This window comes from Canis lupus, chromosome 7 (genome assembly GCF_048164855.1).
Source record: "Canis lupus baileyi chromosome 7, mCanLup2.hap1, whole genome shotgun sequence".
Lineage (NCBI taxonomy): Eukaryota > Metazoa > Chordata > Mammalia > Carnivora > Canidae > Canis > Canis lupus.
In genome coordinates, this window is record NC_132844.1 from 57691595 (window position 1) to 57713119 (window position 21525).

Genomic DNA, 21525 nt, shown 5'->3' on the forward strand with positions numbered 1-21525 from the left:
AATACCTGTAATAAACTAGGATAGTGTATGCTCATCAATCCTAACATCATTAGAAATTCTGTACATCAGCCAGCATGTAACCAGCCTTCTTTTGTCATTGTCACCAAACTAGGTGCGGGATTGCCTTGGATGCATGGATGCTTCCACTGGATGATGCAATATATTCCAGAATCCCTCAGCCCCTCTTTTTTATTAACTCGGAACGGTTCCAATTTCCTGAGAATATCAAAAAAATGAAAAAATGCTACTCACCTGACAAAGAAAGAAAAATGATTACAATCAGGTAAGTATTAGTGATTTATTTCATCATCTGAAGCAGAAACTTGAAACTTGGATAAACGTCAAAAAATACCATTTGGTAGGCATGATAGCATTGTTAAATTCATTGTCTAGACTTTGAACAAGGGAGAATATTGGATAATTTCAGGGCCTAAATGCATTTATACTTGTTCTTTTTAAAAATACTGTTGTTTTGAGTAGTGTTAACATATGTCCTTCATATACTGATAATTAAAATTTGCATTAGGATGCATGCTATTTTTATGTAAACACAAGAGCAGGCTTATGCATTTGGGGGCTGGGGTAAGGAGAAGTATTCCATCATCAGGCTAGAGTAGGAACTCTGGAAAAAAGTCGGAGCATCTGTTGAGATCTGCAGTGTGTACCTTTTTAAAAGAATATGGATTTATAAATTCCCCAAAGCTATCATGGGGTACCCTTGAGCATTAGCGATACGCTGATATCATGGATGTGAAAAAGAAACCCCAGTAGAAGCTTTGAACTCAGCAATGTGGTGTTACAAGGCAGGGCTCATCCCTCTTCTGTTAGAAACCTGATTTATTTCAAAGAAGTAAAGAAGAGGTGGTAGGAAGGAAATATGAATTGTGAAGGCAGTCAACACTACAGGGCCAGAGACTAGAGTGTTTTCTACCTGAGGAGTTCAGGAGAGGCTGCTTGGAAGACATGGGAGTAGAATCAGTCTTGAAAGATCAAGAAAGATAGTGAGGAGGGTCTGGGTAGTTTAGTTAAGGACCTCAGTTTAGTTTCGAGTTAAGGACTTCAATACTCATACATGCAAGTCTATTTAATTCTAAAACAGAAACAATGCAGAACACATAGCCTCCCTCAACCCCGCTTCCTTACTAGGCTCTTACTTTACCTTTTTTTTTTTTCCTTTCTCTGTGAGGAACCTGGAAAGAACAGCTCATATTCCACAGTTCATCCTTCCTTCCCTTTACACTTTGACTCCTGTGGGCTAGCTTCCCAGACCCCCACCAGTGTACTGAAACTGGCCCTACCAAGGACATAAAAGGTCAAGCAGCCTGTCTGCTGCCTGGACCTTGCTCCCTGCATCCATTCAACTTTGTGGACTTTCCCTATTTCTTCCTCTCCAGGATCCCACAACCCTACTCTTTCCTGCTCCTCCCATTTAGACTGCCCCCCCTTTTTCTCCCCTACCATCTCCTCCTGAGGCCATTCCTCCACTGCTGGTAGCATCTGGGTGTCTGGTTACAACTCTGTTTCCACCTTCTTTGTGCCTCTGACACTCATGTTGTGATTGGAAGCAGGCAAGATGGAGCAGGAGGCGAGGCAGGTGGCTCTGGTTTGAGTAGAGATAACTTAAAGAGTGGTGGGCAGCTTATAAGCAGCAGCGAAGTGAAGAGGAAGAGGTATACTAGGCAGGGCTGGAAAGATGTATTTTAACCTTGGAATCTCCTAGCTTGAGCCAGAGAAATCTGGGTAGAGATGTCTGGCCACACACTGGGAGAGTATAGAATTTGTGTCTTATACATGGAATCCTTAGAGTAGAGAAGACTATCAAGTGGGATGAGAACTGGTCTGAAGACAGAACCTTGAGGAATATCTATATGTATATGAAGAGCCAGTGGAGAACAGAGTAGTTAGGGGGAAAAGGGAAGGTACACATACACAAGGGAAGAGAAGATCAAAGAAACAAAGGGGAATAAAATTCCAAGAAAGTACCAAATGTCTTAGAGGCAGTAGAAAAATAAGCACTAAAAAAAAAAAAAAAGCTACTATACTTGATGTTAGGCTGTTGGTGGATTAATTTTTTTTTTTATTTTTTAAAAGACTTTATTTATTCATGAGAGACACAGAGAGAGAGGCAGAGACACAGGCAGAGGGAGAAGCAGGTTCCCTGTAAGGAGCCTGATAAGGGACTCGATTCCAGGACCCTGGGATCACAACCTGAGCTGAAGGCAGACGCTCAGCCACTGAGCCACCCAAGTGTCCCCATTGGTGACTTTAAAGAGCAGCATAAATGATACCTACAAGGTACTTAGAGTTTTGATGGTACATGGAAAGGGGCTTTTTCCTTAAATCAACTTAATCCAAGGCTTACGGACAGTGAGTTTTGACCAGCATCAAATAGGTATGAAGTTAGTCCTGTTGGTAAGCAAATATAATAGGCTTCTGGCTCTGAGTACACAGTCCCTGCAATATGTAGCACATTGTATGAACTCAACAACAACAACAAAAAAGCTGGAATCATTTCTTCTAAAGCCAAGATACCAAGGAAGAGCAGAATCTTTATGTAAGGGAGAAAGTGAATAAATACTCTAAGACCCCTGTATGCACAACCTGTGATCCACAAATACATCTAAAGAGATCAAATGTACAAGTTTTATTTTCTTAGTTTTCAGTAGAAGCCAGCCAGGCCAGTATCCTAACTGCACCCTAACTACAAACGTAATTAATTTTGTCAAACAATGTGATTTATTAAATGTCTCATTTCTCTTTCAGGGGTTCAGTCCATCAGAACTTTGCTGATTTCACTTTTACAACTGGCAAAATAGTTGGATACATATTCACATTAAAAGGAGATATAGATTCAAATGTAGCAATTGATCTTTGCAACAAAGCTTCATTGGCATTTTTACAAAAGCATTTAGGTAAGAAACTAAGAGTATTTCATGACATAAACCAGGTGATGCTTAGGATAGAACTGTCTTAATACAGTCCTATTTTAACTATCTGCGGTTGGTTTACAATGTAACGTAGCCGCAAATCAATTTGAAAACAAAAACTTGAGAGATGTACTTTTGCTGCTTTGTATGCTATGTATATCGGAGACAGCTAGTCTACCTGTTAAAAGTAATAGTCTTTCTGTGTAGACTTGCAAACTCCTGTGCTGAGAGGTCCCGGCAGCGCCTAATCCCATCTTTCTCTCTCTTTCTCTCTCTCTCTCTCTCTCTCTTTAAAATTTATTTAAATTCAATTTGCCAACATATAGTGTAACAGCCAGTGCTCATCCCATCAAGTGCCCATCTCTCATTGAGATGCAGCAGCCAGGAGCAGCTCCCAGGGAGCCAACCTGCCTCCCCCCGCCCCCCCCACTCCCCCCCCATCATCCGTAATTTGTGGGGCTGTGCTGCCACCTGGCGGTACTGAACTGAAAGCATGAAAATGCTCTCAAAAAGTTTTACTAAGCTTATGGACATTTCTATTTTTCAGGACTGCGGAAAGATTTTGATCAGTGGGATTCTTTGATTGAAGGAAAAGACGAAAATCTTATGCCAGGGACCAACATTAACATCACCAACGAACATGACACTCTACAGAACTCTCCAGAAGCAGAGAAATCGAATTTAGATTAAAAGCACTTTTTTAAAGATCTTGTTTAAAAACTGTCAAAAAATGTGTGTATGACTTTTAATATATTTTCTCAAATAACTCATATTGGAAAATGTAGGCTATCCCATAAAAGTGATTGAAGCTTGGACTAGGAGGTTTTTTTCTTTAAAGAAAGATTGGTGTCTATCGAAATCATGCCAGCCTAAATTTTAATTTTACTAAAATGATGCTGTGTCAAAATTAATAACTACTTTTACATTCTTTAATGGACAAGTATAACAGGCACAAGGCTAATGAAAACGTGTTGCAATGACATAACAATCCCTAAAAATACAGATGTTCTTGCCTCTTTTTTCTATTATAATTGAGTTTTAGCAACATGTTATGCTAGGTAGAATTTGGAAGCACTTCCCTTTGACTTTTGGTCATGATAAGAAAAATTAGATCAAGCAAATGATAAAAGCAGTGTTTTACCAAGGATTAGGGATACTGAACAATTTCACTATGGTAACTGAATGGGGAGTGACCAAGGGTAAAAATATTAAAGCCAAGGCAAAGGCAGCAGATTAGAATGGATTAAAGAGAGTTTATAATTTGTTTGCATTTACTTGATGGTTTATCTCATGGATTCATGAGTCAAGAAAGGTGCGTAGGACAGGCCAGGGATTCCAGTTATAACACATTATTCACCCAAAGGCTGTGAGAAATAACCAAGGAAACATTCAGACTTTTAACTGTTTTATCTTTCCAATTTCATGTTCTTTAATTCTGTATGAGTATTGGGAGTGGATTAGCACAATAGAGGCATATGTTGCTTTACTGAGTATTGCAGTTTATTGAGTTTCTTACAATTGGGAGGTTCAAGACGTCAGTGGAGGAAGTAACAGCAGGTGGGGTAGAAATTGCAAGAGTATTAGAATTTGAAATGGGATCCTGAAGATGGGACCTCATTGCTGCAGTCTCATGATCAAACATGAATGGCTGAGGAGTCGCTTTTTATGGATGAACAAAGAACGTGGTTTCTTGAGCTGGGATCTACTCCTGGTGGAAGATGCTGTGAAGATTGTTGAAATGACCACAAAGGATTTGGAACACATTTAGTTGATAAAGCAGCAGCAGAGTGTGAGAGGACCCACTCCAATTGGAAAGACTTTCCAATTGGAAAGTTTCTGTAAAACACTGTCAAACGTCTTCATCGTTCACAAAAGGAAGAGTCCATCTATGTGGCAAGCTTCATTGTTGCCTTATTTTTAAAAATTACCACAAAAAAAAATAAATAAAAAAAAAATAAAAATTACCACAGCCACCCCAACCCTCAGCAGCTGCCACCCTGATCAGTCAGTGACCATCAACATGGAAGCAGGACCCTCTGCCAGCAAAAAAGATCACAACTCATTGAAAGCTCAGATGATGGTTAGCATTTTTAAGCAAGAGTTTTTATTAAGGTATGTATATTGCTTTGTTTAGAAAATGCTATTGCACATTTAATACGCTACACTATGGGGTAAACATAACTTTTATATGCACTGGGAAACCAAAAAAATCCATTTGACTCACTTCATTTGTGGTATTTGTAGTGGTCAGAAACTGAACCCACATATCTCTGAGGGATGTCTGTAGTTGGAGGTGAAAAGCTTAAAACTTTATGCACTTAAATGTCTGGGAGTCACAGAAAAGGGTTCTTGTTTCCCGAGGAATATAAAAATGTATGCCACTCATCAGTTAAGTATATTTTGGCTTAATTATGGTCTGGGTCCTATGAATTCTTCATAATTGTTCTAAGCCTGTGTGAACAGGGGTAATCAGGACATTGTAAGTAAGCCTGGTTAAATATATCCCTAACCTCTTTGCTCAGTTAATAAGTAACTGTGTATTTTGATTTGGCACATCAGGCTATCAATGTTTTATGGTGCAAAATGGCTCATTTTGAAAAATGTGGCTTCTATCCTATAGTATTCTGATTGTTTAAGTTTTTAAGGAGTTATGTTTCTTAGCATGAACTGAAGGCTTTCTATAATCTGGCCCTACTGCATCTTCTCTGACCTTTTCTGCCACTAATCCACAACTGTATCACCTACAGGGATGAACCAAACTTATCTATTCTTTTTTTATTCTTATTCCAGGAACAAGCAATGTGCTTTCCACCTCAACTCTGTTTACTGCAAAACCCTCTCCTTTCTACTTATTGAAATTAGACCCACCTTTCAATGTCTTTAGTTCTTTTGCCCCATCAGGCTTTGGGGGCTGATGTTTCATAGACATACATCTTTCCCCTGCCTTCACGTAGCAAACCTCCTCACTTGTTTTAGAAATGGTAACCCTGGGGATCCCTGGGTGGCTCAGCAGTTTAGTGCCGCCTTCAGCCCAGGGCCTGATCCTGGAGATCCGGGATCGAGTCCCATGTCAGGCTCCCTGCATGGAGCCTGCTTCTCCCTCTGCCTGTGTCTCTGCCTCTCTCTCATGAAAAAAAAAAAAAAAAGGATAACCTTTCCAATTGTACTTGATGTCCCATTCAGTATATCTTTTTAAAATCCTTTGTCGGTGGTACATGCAGATGCTAAAGGAGAAAATATCCACTGAAAAGACCCAATGAGTTAAAGATTTTAAAATGTGGGCCCAGTGCACACATTGAGTGTCTTTCGGGGAGGGGAATACTACTTCCAATCTTCAAAGCACTTTGAGAAAGGTTTTATTATCCCCATTTGACAGATGAGGAAGATCAAGTCTCAGAGACCCTGATTAACCTGTCCAGGTCACATGTCCTGTTAGCAACGTACAGCTAGGAGGTGTCCCGCAGCTAGGATCTGTACCGCCACTTATGCAAAACCATGTTTTAACAGCATGCACTTTGAAGTTAGACAGGTCTGGGTTTGATCAGGTTTCTCAGCCTCTCCAGCTCTTTGACCTAAAGAAGTTAGGTAACTTCTCTAAACAGCTTCACTTTTCTCACCTATACAATATGGCTAATATTGATACGCCCCCTTGGGGTTGAGAATTAAATGAGAAATGCATTTAAAGCATCAGTTGAGGAACTGATATATAAGGGCTAATACTGACGATTACTGTTTCCCCCATTTCTAAAACTGTGATTCCATTACTACAGATAACCCAGAACCACAGATGTTCCAGAATCACATTTCCTTTTTAATAAAATGAAACCACCACACCTTTCAGGAGAAACTTTATTATAATCTTGTGTCATATGAAATACTTCCCAAATCAAACAGAATATTAATCAAATGTTTAACTAGACAGACAAGGCAAAGCTTCCAAAACAAAACAAAAATCTGAAGGAGTTTCTGCTTAATAAAGTAGGATCATATATATTAATATATATTAATATATTTATATTAAATATAATAAACCTATAATTTTAATTTAAACACTATATTCAAAAGAAACAAAAACAAGGTTTTGTTTGTTTTTGTTTTTGTTTTTGTTTTTTTTGAAATTTGAGTAATGTGTTAGCAAACTGTCTAGCAAAATCCTCCTAACTGATTAGGAATATAACATATTTAAAGGGAGAAAAAGGATCCTAGGTCCATATATACAGCAACACCACTAAATACACTGCCTGGTCACCCTGAGATCTATTTTGTTTTGAACACATATCAAAGTTTTCAAAAATGACAGCTTCTTCTGATCACATGCTCTCAATTTGCTCAAATGCTCTGTCGGCCTGGGTGAAATGCCACTAGTTTAAGAGCAGCTTCTGAATGGCCACATCTATGGATCCAGCGTTAAATCTATATCACTTCCAGACCCTTTTTCTGGAAAACAAACAGAGAGAGAGAGAGAGAGAAACCTCGAGTTGAGAAAGAAAGAAAAATGAGAAAGTTATTCACTTGATAAGTACTACCACAACAAATCTAAGGTCCTCTCAAAATGGTGAGAATTATTCTTTGGAGAAATAGTCCTTCAGAGATTGTTTTTTCTTTCATTTAGTATTTTGGTTCTCACACTCTACCTATTATCAAATATCAAATCTAAAATAGTATAAATTTGGCACAGTATAAAATTGGCATATTTTATATTTTGTTAGAATGATGTTAGCCAAGCTGATAACCAAGTAAATCCTTTGTTCTCTTTCATTAGCATGTATTTTTCAAATATGATAGCTACCCTGAGCTGATTTCATTCTCAATGTACCTCAGTGCTAAGAACCAGTGTTCTACTTATGAACAAGATCACACAATAACCAGTTAACTTCAAATAAATTGAATCCTATCATGAGATAAAACTAAAAATCCAGAAAGTCCAAGAGATCATTTTTAATATATACAAAGATCATTTGAATATATGAGCTAATCAACACTGAGAAAATTCTTTAAAGTCCTTTGAAAATATAAATTTATCGAATTCACAATGTAATTTTCAAGATGATTTCAGTCAACAAATAAGCTTTCTTATGATATTTCAAGAAATCCTCTTCTTAGTTATATCTCTAGAAGCATATTTAACACTTTTAACAAAGAGATGTTTTGTTTATTTTTTTCCTACTTCTAACATCCAAGGAAACTGATAAACAATTTTTTTTGCGGATTCAGGATAATGGTGTTTTTAAGACTTAGCAAACTGGTGATAAAGTTATTTTCTTTTAAAAACACAAGTTACCTTCAGTTGTAGTATCATCTAATGACATGAAGTAAAGATCTTTTCCCACTGTTTGAAATATATTCTAACAAAAGGAACCTTTGGATTACTACCAATTCTTTGTTATAGACACAAAATGATAAAAATCAGAAAGCGAACCAGAGATAAACCAGAAAGATGGTAAAAATGAAAAACGTCTCCTTTTAAAAAGTATGACAATCTGATTTTATCATGAAGAATCACTCGAGTATATTTTCTAATCCTTCTAATACTCATTTCTCCAGAATATCTCTACTGGAGTATCCCACACAGAATAAAGTACCCTCTTCTAATTTTTAGCTCCCAAACCCCACAACTCTGGTGTCTGGTACCTTTTTCAAAGGGCCACTATCTGAAAACATTATCCATGGTGAGCCACAGACCCTTTATTAAAGACTTAATGAAGAAGGATATTTCTCCTATATTTCTTTCAGCAAGTAATAGCATTGTGTGGATGCATGAGGTCTATACATAAATGAATTCATGAGACACATTCTTACAGTGAAATGAAATCGCTCCAATGAAAAAAAAATCTTAAAAGAATGTAATCAGAAAGACTTCCAGATCACAATGCCTTGACATATCACCAAAGAAGTTATGTCTAACCTCATACCTTACAATATCCACTCTTTAAGCAAAACCAGCTCATTTGTAGACTCATATGTAAGAGTTTCTTTGAATTTGAGGAAAGCATCATTTCAATCATCAATTTCCGTCTCTTCAATGACTGAATTTTAAAAAGAAAAGCCTTACTCACTCATAAGCAGTCTCTATTTGCTAACTGATGTAAAGCCAGAGATATGTCTACTCTTTCATGAACACTTTAAGTTGTCTTGAACGGTTCTCTTCTACTTTGCAGGTATAGGGTAGTTTATCCAAATAGAATCTTGTCTGTATCTATGCATTTGGCTGTGGATTCTTGAAAATCAATGAATGGAAAAGATGAGAATATAAAAGAAAGTTTTAGTAAATACTACTGCAACATAAATGAAGCAAGTTGTTATTTTTGACAAGTAAACAAAAACATGGAATATAAGAAGGCAGAGAGAGATGTCCAATGATTCATAGTGGAATATTTCAAATGGCCTCAATGTGCACCACTAGAAGAAATGGTTCAACAAGTGACTGACCATTCCTGTCATATAATATTATGCAACTATGGCCTTCTGGTTGCAGCCAAGGCAGGGTAAGACAACTATGGCCTCTTTGTGACACCGATTACAACTAAAAATTCTGGAAAGAATACAAAAAGCAACTATCTGTGGACCCTGAAAAGTAAATAGGTACAAGCAGATTGAGGGCCGAAGTAAAAAACAAAACAAAACAAAACAACAACAATAACAAAAACGGAATAATGACTCATATAACAGTGATGAGATTCACAGGTTTGGTTTTTTTTTTTCTTTCTTATTTTTTCTTTCTTCATCTCCTAGTTTTGTCCTGAGCCTAGACCAAGTCACAGCTGCCCAGCTGGGGAAAACAGCAAAAGTCTTAGAGAAATACCTTTTTCTAGCCAACAGATTGGGGGGAAAAGCCCCTGAATACTTAGAGAGTGGAATCGGTGGGAAATCTCTTCACTGTCTTTTGTTTTTCCCTTCTGGCTCTGTCCCGAGAGCAGCCCCACTTGCTGCCTGGGGACAGCCGTCGTAGGACAGGCGTATGAAAATCTGAGAGATGACTCTGGCCAGTGCAACTGGGAAAAGGGCCCTCTGATACCTGAAAGAGCAGGTTTGGGGGGTGGTTATTATTTTCTCTCTTGTTTCTTTGTCTGCTGCACTCCAGAGGCAGGCCCAGAGAAACCTTGGGAGGAGAGACATGATGAGTCTAGAGAAGCAAATAAAGAGGACTCTTGAGGCTAGAAAGTGTGGAGGCAATCTCAGAGAGAAAAGGAATTGGATGATGTGAACCCCTAATACTATATATGAACTGACAGAAATCCCAAGGTCAGCCCTGAGCTATGCATATGCAGAAGAGAACCAACTAAGCAAAGCAAAGTCTTTAATACCTGAACTGCTGTATAAACTGCTACCTAAGTCCCTGAGTGGCTTATGCTCTGGGCACCAAACACCATAGCAATGGCTCCAAAAAGTAAACTGAGGGATGCCTGGGTGGCTCAGTTGGTTAAGCGGCTGCCTTCAGCTCAGGTCCTGACCTTAGGGTCCTGGGATCCAGCCCCGTGTCAGGCTCCTTGCTTAGCATGGGGTCTGCTTCTCCCGCTGCCCCTCCCCACCAGCTCATGTGCTGTCTCTCTCTCTCTCTCTTAAATAAATAAAAATCTTAAAAAAAAAAAAAAAAAGTAAATTGACACCGGAACTAACAAACATAAAAGGAGACAGAACTTGTGGTCTGAACCTAGCAATTGATAACCTGCTGAAACAAAAACTTCAACATTTTCTAGATTTTAACAGGATCAAAAGTTTTAAAACATAATATTCAAAACATTCAGGACAGAATCCAAAATTACTCAACATACAAAGAACCAGGAAAAGTTCGTTATTTTTCAAGGCAATCATTCAATGGCAAGCCTTGAGATGACCAGGTATTAGAACTATTAGAGATTTTAAAGAAGTTCAACAAACTCCAAACAGAATAAACTCAAATGCCCATTTTAATGGCATAGGCAATTGCCCATCCTATAATTTTAAGTGAAGAACACAGAATATAAAACTATATGCAGAATGAAATCAATTATGCTCAAAATACATAGACGGTATACTTATATTCCATATAAACAGAAAAAAATATGAAAGAAAACAAAACTGATCAATCTCTTTGTCTTGGATGGATGTATTACAGGTGATACTTTCTCCTTCTTTGCCATTTTTCCAGATTTTCTACATCAAACATATTATATAAAGGTCTCAGACACCAATTTCTTTCTCTTCTTTTTGAAATCTCTCCAAAAAATCGAAGAGTAAAACATTAATAACTAGTTCGCCCAAACGGATACTTGGCATAAAGTCCAGAATCACTGATTTTGTTCTGTTTTTCATTATTGTTATCCCAATATTAGTATTTTTTTTCTTTAATATTCTGAAACACAAGGGCTTTGGAAATGGTTTAAGTCACCTTTCAAAGTGAAAGACAGTGCTCTCATTAGTTAGTATACATAATTCCATACCTCAGATGGACTCTTATCCAATTTGGGTATACCATTCCAGACATTCTCAGGCTTCACTATCTCCTCCATACCATTTGAAAAGTTTAAAACCTGCATGAGAAAAAAAAAGTTAATAAAAAATGGTAGTTTCCAAAACCTGTAACTGATTTATGGACCATAGCAATTTTCAAATAAAATACCTCAAAGGCAATGAAAATAATTTTATTAAACTTCAATTTTATGTTTCAACTCAACAGAATTTCCACTCAACATATTGTATGCCTATGCCTAGAGAGCAAAGTTAGTTAAAAATGGTATCTCAAGAAGTTCCAAATTTTGTGGAGAAACAGGCCCATGAGCAGATCATTACAGTACAATGTACAGACTTCTGCAGCAAGAGAAATAGCAATATAAATAGAGATCAAGCCAAGGTTTGTTGGCTTTTGTTTTGTTTGTTTGTTTGTTTGTTTGTTTGTTTTGGTGGGAGGGGGAAGGTGAAGAGATGCAGAGATTTAGAAAATAAGGCTAGTGTATGCTTCCGGGAAGAGGCAGCACAAAATGAAAATGAAGTTGCAATGAAAATCTTTCAAAAATAAGTGAAAACTAACCAGTGTGGGAGGGGGATAAAATACAAGTGAATAGAACTGCATTATTAAATATACCGAAGGAGCCAAGTGGAATGGAATACACAGGAGAAATCAAGCAGTCTGATGTCCATCTAATACAAGGTACAAAACATAAAGCTGGAGAAGAATATGGACACTCAACCCTAGAGGACTCTCAGGTCCTCTAGAGGACTATGCCCTGTTAATGAGCTTAACATTCTTCTATCCTAGACTAGTGGTTCTCAAATTTTAGTGGTATAAGAATGCACATTCCTGGTCCTACCCCAAGAAACTCTGAATCAGCCAGCGAGGGCAAGGTCTAGGGATCTACAATTTAAGAAACACACCAGGTGAGTCTGATACAGGTGGTTTTCAGATCACAGGAGAAACAAAATCAGCTGGAAATCCCCAGGGAGTTTTACATACAGGCATGTCCTAGTTAGATTTGTATTTGACAAACTTCACACTGGTGGTATAGAGAATCGATTGAAGGAAGACTAGAAGTAAATCAAATAGAAGGGTAATAGAGTAATCTACTTGTAAATCTGCTTGTAAAACTGCTTGTAAAACCAAGCAGTGGCATTGAGTATAAAAAGGTTTAAGTAAGAGTTAAGAAGTGGAAAGTGTAGAATTTGGTGACTGATCAGATTTCAGAGGCAAGGGAGATGAAAGAGCCTAAGATGGCTTTTTGCTAGGACGCTGATGCATGAACTCTGAAATTATTTTTGCAGTATACCAGATTATCAGGGGGAATGATCCAGTAAACGTCTATTCAATTGCATTTTCTAGTCTGGCAGAGTTTGGTAAAGTTTCCTTAACAGTCTTTAAGTACATTTTGAGATAAAGTGCTTCCACTTCACTTACCCTTGTGCCTTCTTCAGCAATTTCCAGAATCTCACATTTGGACCATGTGTTTCTTAGACTTGACCACACAACACATTTGGATCCAACAGTAAATCCTTTCAGAGTGTAGGTGTTCTCTGGTTGAGCTGCCAAATTGAATAAAGACTCAATGCATACCTCTTAGTCCCTTAATGTTAAACACTCAAGCAAAGCATTTTCTTAATCTGCACTTAACTATTTCTATATAATCAACATGATGTATGGTCTGAGTCTATCCCTTTTCCTGGATTTTATTTTAAATTCTTCCAGTGCCCCTTCCCAATAAAATCTTTTACTGCTTTCTTCAAAAAAATACCACCATGATGTGATCTCTTTTTTAAGGATATAAATCTGATTCCTGACTTTGAAACTTACTCTTAAAAGCAGGTGATTGTTGCACAGGTGGTATAGTCAACGGTTACAACAGCCATTTCTTTAGCAAAGCAACATATTACAAGTTATCAAACATTCTTTTCTTTTTTCTAAATATTTTATTTATTTATTTGAGAGAGAGAGAGTGAGAAAGCAGGGGTGGGGGGAACAGAGGGAGAAGGAGAGGCAGACTCCTCACTGAGCAGGGAGCCTGATACGGAAGGGATCCTAATGTCTTGGGATCATGACCTGAGCAGAAGGCAGATGCTTAACTGACTGAGCCACCCAGGCACCCTAGCAAGCATTTGTATCACAAAGCTATTACTCATTATTAAAAATGTGGCAATGAGGACTAAAAATCTAGGGTAATGCTTAAATAAATACAGTATATCCACAGAATTTAAATATTGTGAAAGTCATATTTAAGGGATTAAAATGCAAGATTCAACACTATGATTTCTATTTAGTTTTTAAAACTGTATGTATAGACATACACAGGGTGAAAGACAATAGAAGCAAGTGCACTGCAGCTTTACCAGTAGTAGGATTATGGTGATTTTCATTCTCCCTATTGTTTTCTCTCTTTTGTATGATGGCTCAAATTGAACAACATAAAAACTGACTTATAAAAAGTCTAACACTGAGTAGTTAAGAAACCCTAAATGTTAGCCATTTCATGTAACTTTTACATCTTATTAAGCCAAGAAAATAACAGTGAATATAATTTATAAAAAAGTAAATGACAATAAATATTCTCCAGTATCTACTCACGGCTGTTCCCCTGTTTGGTTAACACAAGCTCCCTAAATCTAGTGTTTGTTTAGGGGTTTCTAAATCAATAGCAAGGTATCTTCATAAAAAAAGTTAAATTTGAAAACAGCAAAAGTGATTCCTATCATCAATTCATGCCAAAGTAGTGCTTTGCAAAGGAACACTGTTTTTTTTAATACTTACCAAAAAACATAACCTCTTGATTTTAAGGATTATGTGTTTACATTTTAAACATAATTACTTTTTGGAGATACTGATTTTAAGCATTCTACTTCTTAACATGATATTAACAATTCAGCATTTCATCCACCATGATTCTACACTGACTTCACACCTTAATCTCCCCACTTCTAAGATGCCCTTCACAAAATCCAAATCTGATTCTCGTATCAGTTTCTAATCTTTTCCCAAAAAAAATTAATTTAAAAAAATAGGACAAAAAAATCATTATCTTTAAGACAAATACATACTTTTCAGTCACTGAGTTAAATAAAGTAAAAGAAATCACATACCTGAGATATGAAGTTGTAAAGCATCATGGTTCTTCCCATCTCTGGATTCTTCTTCAGAGAACAGAGTCAATGATGAAATGGCATCTCTGTTTTTATAATCTGTAAATTCTTCTTTGTATATATTCATCTCAATCTGCAGGTTGGGATCATGATTCTTTCCATGTAGATGCAATGATAACCTATGCTGGTCCTCGAAACATTCTACACAACTTGACTTTCCTGTGTCTTCAGCACACGTGGATTCTTGGGCTTTCTGACCAACTCTTAGAGACAAAGGGTTTATTTTGTCATCTAGACACAGCTGGGCTGTGGGTAATTCTAGTTCTGGCTGTTTCTCAGATTCACAGCTGAGGGGAAGCTGCACTGGGAATGGCTGCAGGGTGGCTTCGGTGTCACAGCCCTGGGGGAGCGGCACAATTGGAGGCACCAGGCCTAGCTCTTCTTTCTCTTCATCCCCGACAAGAGAATGCTGCAACTCAATGGATTCCAGTTCCAGGAACTCTTTTGATTCCTCATCAGGATAAAGGGGCACCTCAAGTGAGTTTAGTTCTAATATCTCCTTTGTTTCACTAGCCTGCGGTAATAACGCATTAAATCCTGCCATGAGGTATTTATCATCAAACTTTGCTTTGTCAACCAAATGGCACTCTATTTTTCTTTCTAGTACCTCAGGACCAATATTATCTTTGCATGGGTTTTCAAAAGCTTCAAAAATGTCATCAATGTCAGGGTTATAGAATTTACTTGGTTTGGTTTCAATAATGTTGAAGTCTTTTTCAACTCTTTCATCATCTGTCTGTGGTTCCACAGAGAGAGTTTTCTCTTGTCCAGCTTTACTACTTGGTTTCTTAAGTCCAACCTCAGGACTGAGGGAGCCAAGGGCTCCCTTTATCTCTGGGCATTTCTTTTCATAGGGCAGATCACTAACACCAATCTTAGAATATTTCTTCATTTTCTCATTAATACTTTTGCCTTTGCTTTTCAAGTCAACAATTGCTAAAGGGATGTTACAAACATCCCTTTTGATCTCTAATATTGTTATCTCCAACACATCTTCTGTCACTATTTCATAAAAGTAGTCATTTCCCTCTTGAGGGCACACACCTTCTGAAATATTGAATCCTGAGAGGCAACATGGAAAGGCTTGCATGGGAACCACCAAAAGTTCAGAAGGGATGTTCCAGAGTGCTTTGGGGTCCACACAGTCTTCGACGTTTCCAAAGTCTACAAGTCTGACGGATACGAGATAATCGTCACAAATACTGGTGATAAGTGCCCGATAATAATGCCCATCTTCTCTATATCTCACTATGCAAGGATCTCCAATATGAGGGCATGGGACACAACTTCTCCAATCCGTTACCTGCTCTCCAGCAGTTTGTACTTCTACTTCTAAATACTGAAGTTTCTCAGTATCGGCAAACTGACACCAAAAATATTCAGGCCCATCTATCACAGTGGCATAAGCTCTTATCATCTTCATCTTTGGCTTATACCAGTTAAGAAAGAGTGAAGTATCAATGTTGGTTTTTTTGACAGACTTTGAACAGGTACTTTTAATTATTTGATCAGAAAGTCCCACTTGAGATTTTTCACAGAAAGCATATCTTCTAATCATATCTTCTGCTATGATCCCATGTTCATCAGCAAGAATAACTTCCCATTTGTCTTGAAATTTCACAAATTCACATCTTATCTGAACCTCATCTGTCCTCTGGGAAAAGTACTGCATCATTTCCTTACATTTTAAAATCTCAGGTACCCGAAGTCCCCTCAAGGAGCAGTGAATGCACAATCCTGGTAACAGTGCATTAATAAGGTCAAGTTTACCTACGTTACTAGCATGAACCACAGAAACATTGCCATAATCTATAAATTGCACAGAGAGAAGGTCATTGGGTTGTTGTTCTCTGACCACAGCACGATACCATAAATTGTCTTCTGGAAAAATGGCACATATTACATCTTCTCTCTGCAAAGGTGGACCTGAATAATATTCTGGCCTTGCTCTAACATCATTTAATCTCTCTGAAAGATGAGTGATTTCAGCCTCATCTTCTGTTAGTTGAACATAGAAGTCTGAAAGGTCATTTATATGAGAAACATACACAGCTGTTTTAAAGCCAGGCATTATAACCTTCTGAGGGAACTCTGAAAATTTTAGAGGCAAATCCTTGTTACATGAATCTTCTATGTTTCTCTCTGAAAGAGTGGCTTCTAGTTTTGTGGCTTTCAAAGGTGGCTCAGCAAAGCTTTCTCCTTTCTTTGCTGTTGTTAGTGGACACACTTGATGACCCTTATTTTCCCTAGAGTCCTGATATTGAGTGATTAAGTTTGTCTTGGTGGAACTTCGTAAAAGCTTGGTTTCCTTACATGCTGAGCTGACCTTAGATTTGTAGGATTCTCCCAAGATCTCCATACTGCACAATTTGTTCTCTGCTGATTTACTTAAATACTCTTTAGGTGACGATCTCATATTTTCCTTTTTTACCTCAAGGGTTTCAGTGACAGTGAGGAGTGCTTCAGTTTCTTTTTTTCTTGTCTCACCTTTGTAGCCAAGTAGTCCTAACTTCTCATTAATATTAGCATTAATTTGAATACTGTCATCATACAGTTCTATAATTAGTCTTCCATCTGGATCTTTTGCTACAACCAGAGCCTTCAATGACTTATCTAAAACAGTCTCTTGAAACCATGTTGTAATTTCTTCTGGTATACTATCAGGAATATCAGACAATGAACATTTAACAGCTTGCATGGGCAAAAGTAAGACATCATATGCATCATCAGGTATTGGAAGCAGATCATCGCTTGTTACCACATAAATGTTTCCAAAATCAACAAAAAAGACTTTATTTGGTTCTTTTTCTGTTATTATCCCCCTATACCAGTTTCCATCAGTATACTTGGCAAGGCACAAGGTTCCAGGGATCAAGGGAGATGTTTTTAAATTCAGCAAAACTTTACTTAATTGTGTGATATTATAGGACAACTGTTCTAAAATACTTGCATTTCTTCCCAGCTGGCAATAAAATGTCCAAGGGTCATCAATATGTGTTACATACACCAATTCTTCAGTTCCAATTTTCATATCATGTGTGGAATAGTAGTAAGAATGTAGCTGAACAGAGGACTCCAGAGGCTTCTGAAGTTTAACTGCTCTTGCAAGTTGCTTTTCTACCAAAAACTGGCATGCACTCTGAAAGGGTGTTAGCAAATCCACAACATTAAACAGTTCTTCATCATGTACTGAAGCCAAAGCAAATATCGTGCACTTTAATTCGAGATTGTCTTCCCATGCATTGTCTACAAATTCACTAAAAGCTCGTATGGCCTTTTCATCCCACACAAAAGGATTCTGACCAGTTGGCTGAATTAAATTATAAAGACTACACCGAAAAGCCTGAGCCTTAACCTTGAGAAACTCTTCACTAATTGAGTAAATACTCTTCACAGATACCATATCTTTGTCTCCGTAATCTACAAACATTACTTTGACATGCTCAGCAGATTGTGACCCGCTAATCACGGCTCTCGACCATTTTCCATTTACTGTTCGTTTTGCCAAACAAGCGGGGGTGGTCCCCTGGTAAGGAGTAGCTGTACTCTTGCAGTAGTCCTGGATGTTGCACATCAGAGTTTTAAAGCCTTGAATGTTCTTGGTCAGTTGGCACCAGAAGTAGCCAGGGTTTTCGACATAAGACACTTTGACTTCTACGGTACTTCCAACTTTCAGCTCTCCTTTACAGGAGGAGCCTGGCTTCATGTCCAAGAAATTCTGTATAGGAGGAGAATGAACAGATAGTCTTTCCTCTTTATCCTGCACAACGAGTCCCGTTGGAGTATCTGTGATGACTGCCGTATCAGTCACAATTTCTGAAACAGGTGCAGTTTTATGGTCTCTCTTGGCTTTCTGTTTTACTTCTATCTTCTTGGCCAGAGATATTTTGTTATCCGCAGAGATAAAATGGTTTGAAACATGCCCTGGAGAAGGGGCACTTACGGAAATGGTTTCCTTTGTTTCAAATTCCTGATACTTGGCATACCCAGCTTGGGCCATTACCTTACTAATGTTTTCTTCCCCTGTTCTTGATTCATCAAGAATCTCAATAACATATTGATTATCCTGCCTGTCAAGGACATGGATAACTATTTCTTTGTGGAGCACAGTCTTTTTAAAAAAGGAAACTGCCTCCTGGCTCCAAGTTTTCCCCAAAGGCCAAATATCTGCCAGTGTGCACTTTAGAGCCAATACGGGTAGTCTCCTAAACTGAGGAAGCAGCATCCTCACGTCATACCAACCCACATTTTCCAAACTGCCACGGTCGACTAGGAACACATCGACACTCCTGTCATCTAACCTGGAGACCATAGCCCGATAATAGCCGTTTTCTTTCCATTTGACACAGCAAAGGTCGTCGGGCTCCGGTTTCAAAACTACCCCATCCAGCTTACTGGCTGAGGAATAGAAACTGCACATTCTTCTCATCAACTTGCTGAAGGTGCCTTTGTGTTTCCTCAACCTAACCCAAAACTCGGAAGGGTTTTTAACAAACTCTACCTGGGCGTCATAGAAGGCGTTTATCTTTAACCTGACTGATTGCAAGGCTGGGAGGGAAATCTCTTCACCCGCTTTTTGCGCAGGCGACGGCGACTGAAGAGCCGTTTCTTGTTCTTCCTCCTCCCCCTCCTCCTCCACTCCCTGGCTCTGAAGAAATCGGTCAGCCAAGCAACAGGACTGGACTCCGAATACACAATTCAGGTTGATCCCATCTTCTCCGTACAGGGTGACATAATAAACATGCTCGAAGGAACAGAAAAATTCAATCTTTGCGTTCACTGCCTGGCCCAGGATCAGTGCCTTCAGGTCACCGACCTGTGACCGAGACCAGCCTCTCCCACCGTCCCAGAGTCCATACAAAGCACAAGGGTAGGTCACCACGGGCATGCGAAAATACTCAGGCAGCAAGTAGCGGAGGCTGCTACAACTCACCAGCTCCTTCCTTCCGTAGTCTACATGGAGCACCTGGGCACAGCGCTGGGGCCGAAAAGTCTCAAGCAAGAGCGCTCTGTACCAATGTCCGTCCAACCCACAGGACGCACACGGAGAACCAGGCTTGTCTGGGCTCTCCTCCCGGGTGGCACTGGTCCAGTTGTCATCCCCCGTCCCCGTGGAACCCCGGTATATCTGGGCCATGCTCTCGGACACGCGGTGGATCTCCTGCGAGAGGCTCCGGAGCTGGCAGTGGATGCGGTGGGGGTGGCACACCTGGGTTACCACCACGGGCTCCGTGACGCCCAGCTGCAGCTGCGGGTAGAAGTAATCCAGGCCGGGCTGCTCCTGCTTGGGAGGGGCTCGCGACAGGACGGGGGCCCCGCAGCCCAGGCCAGCAGAGGCCGCCGTTAGGTAGCGCTTGAGCAGCGAGCGGAAGAGGCTGTGCGGCACCTGCCGGGCCAGGCCGAGCTCCTGCATCTGCTGGAACAGCGCGGGCACTTCTACAAGGACCAGGCGATGGAGCAGCAGCACGTCCAGCACCCGCCCGTGCACCTGCTTGCCCTGCAGCCTCCGGAGGAAGTCCACGGCCCTGGACGGCCAGTGCTGGGGCTCGCCCCCGCCCCCGCCCCCGCCCCCGCCGGCGGGCACCAGGCCGGCCAGCACGCAGCCCAGCACCTCGGAGGGCAGGTGGAAGAACTCACTGCGCCCCGGCGCCAGCGAGCCCGCGCCCGCCGTCACGGTGCGGCCCTCGTCCAGCAGGAAGACGCGGCTCTCCAGCGAGTGCTGGCTCACCACGCGGCAGCGGTGCCACAGGAGCCCCACCTGCACCAGGCACAGCTCGCCCGGCGCGGCCGAGGCGCCGCCCAGCGCCCCCGGGCCGCGCGTGGCCGCCGCCTCCTGAATCTCCCGGCTCAGCCGCACGTACTCCTCCCGCCGCTCGCCCACCAGCCCCCAGAGCTGCACCGGGACCACCTCGGGGTGCACGTCCACGAACGACACCCGCAGGGCCAGCGAGGCCCCCGGCGTGGGCAGCCCGGGCGTGGAGCACATCTCCGAGGCGCCCCCGCAGGCCCCGGGCTCCAGGCGCAGGCGGCCGCGAAACACGCCGGGCCGGGCGGCCCCCCCGGCGATGTGCTCGACGCCGGGCCTCGCCTCGGGGACTCGCGCCGACTCCTCCGACCCGCGGCAGGACCAACCGCCCTCGGCCGCGCCGCGCAGGAACTTGCAGCGCGCGGGGCGCCGCTTCCGGGGGGCATCGGGGGCATCCGGGGGCATCCGGGCCGCGGGGCGGTGGCGACGCCTGCCGGTTGGCGGGAGGTCCTCCGAGGGCCGTTCGGAGAGCCACGCGGGGGAGGGGCGGGGGCGGGGCCCGGGCGTGGTTGGGGGCGGGGCGGGGGAACCCGGGTGTGGTTGGGGGCGGGGCGGGGGCGGGGCCCGGGCGTGGTTGGGGCGGGGCGGGGCCGGGGACCCGCGTGTGGTTGGGGCGGGGCGGGGGCGGGGCCCGGGCGCAGTTGGGGGAGGGGCCCGGGTGTGTTTGGGGGCGGGGCGGGGGCGGGGCCCGGGTGCGGTTGGGGGAGGGGCCCGGGTGTGGTTGGGGGCGGGGCCGGGGTGTGGTTGGGGCGGGGCCGGGGCGGGGCCCGCCTGCTTCTCCGAGCGCCTTCCTCTCTGGAGGGCGGGGCGCCGGGGGCCAAACCCCCTAGTCCCCACCGAGCCCCGCGTGCCCCGTGCGCTGCGAGGCTTGGGAGACCCGCGGAGGAGATCTTGACGCGCCGGCTGCACGTGCCCGGGTGTTGGGGCCCAAACTCTCAGAGGCGCCCTGTGGGTGCCCTTTGCACCCCCCGGGGCGTGGGGGGAGGGGTTGTGACCCCTCCCACCTCCCCCACCAGCAGTTCCGGACCCTCTTCCGTGTCCCCGTGAGCTTACTTGAATGGAGAGCTGTTGTGTTACAATAAAGTATGAGTGTACATGGAGACTGTTAAATCTCTGCAATTACCTGTCTGAGTTTCTCCGCTTTTTGGCTTGCTTACCTAATGCTGGCTTCCCAACCTTGCAGGCATTTAT

At 41.7% G+C, this 21525-nt stretch overlaps 2 protein-coding genes across 12 annotated transcripts in view; one reads left to right on the plus strand and one right to left on the minus strand.

Moving 5' to 3' along the window:
- PLA2G7 (phospholipase A2 group VII) overlaps positions 1 to 3929 on the plus strand; it is a 41202-nt gene extending 37273 nt beyond the window's left edge. For all 6 annotated transcript variants that reach the window (XM_072832785.1, XM_072832783.1, XM_072832782.1 and 3 more), the window contains 3 exons: positions 113 to 283; positions 2764 to 2912; positions 3475 to 3929. In XM_072832785.1, the coding sequence (XP_072688886.1) occupies positions 113 to 283; positions 2764 to 2912; positions 3475 to 3617 (463 nt within the window). In that variant the 3' untranslated portion in view covers positions 3618 to 3929. The remainder of the gene's footprint in view (positions 1 to 112; positions 284 to 2763; positions 2913 to 3474) is intronic.
- Positions 3930 to 4586: 657 nt separating this feature from the next.
- TDRD6 (tudor domain containing 6) lies at positions 4587 to 20599 on the minus strand. Of its 6 annotated transcripts, none has more exons than XM_072832776.1 (5): positions 14469 to 20598; positions 12796 to 12920; positions 11348 to 11437; positions 9943 to 10026; positions 4587 to 7364 (listed from the first exon to the last, which is right to left on the minus strand). In XM_072832776.1, the coding sequence occupies exons 1-5, from the start codon at positions 20512 to 20514 to the stop codon at positions 7341 to 7343; spliced, it is 6369 nt and encodes a 2122-aa protein (XP_072688877.1). In that variant the 5' UTR covers positions 20515 to 20598; the 3' UTR covers positions 4587 to 7340. The 6 variants fall into 6 exon arrangements, with proteins under 6 accessions (XP_072688877.1, XP_072688875.1, XP_072688879.1 ...); XM_072832774.1 differs by having other exon boundaries at positions 9943 to 10050; XM_072832775.1 differs by lacking the exon at positions 4587 to 7364 and adding an exon at positions 8984 to 9144 and having other exon boundaries at positions 9943 to 10050; positions 14469 to 20599.
- Positions 20600 to 21525: the final 926 nt, after the last annotated feature.

Coding starts and splice junctions, on each gene's coding strand:
- TDRD6 (XM_072832774.1), bottom strand. CDS start 20,514: ATGTGCTCCACGCCCGGGCTGCCCACGCCGGGGGCCTCGCTGGCCCTG. Junction 11,438..12,795: donor TTGCTGAAGAAGGCACAAGG/GTAAGTGAAGTG, acceptor TTTCTCATGCAG/GTTTTAAACTTTTCAAATGG. Junction 7,365..9,942: donor CCCCAAACCTGCTCTTTCAG/GTATCAGAGGGC, acceptor TTTGTTTTCCAG/AAAAAGGGTCTGGAAGTGAT.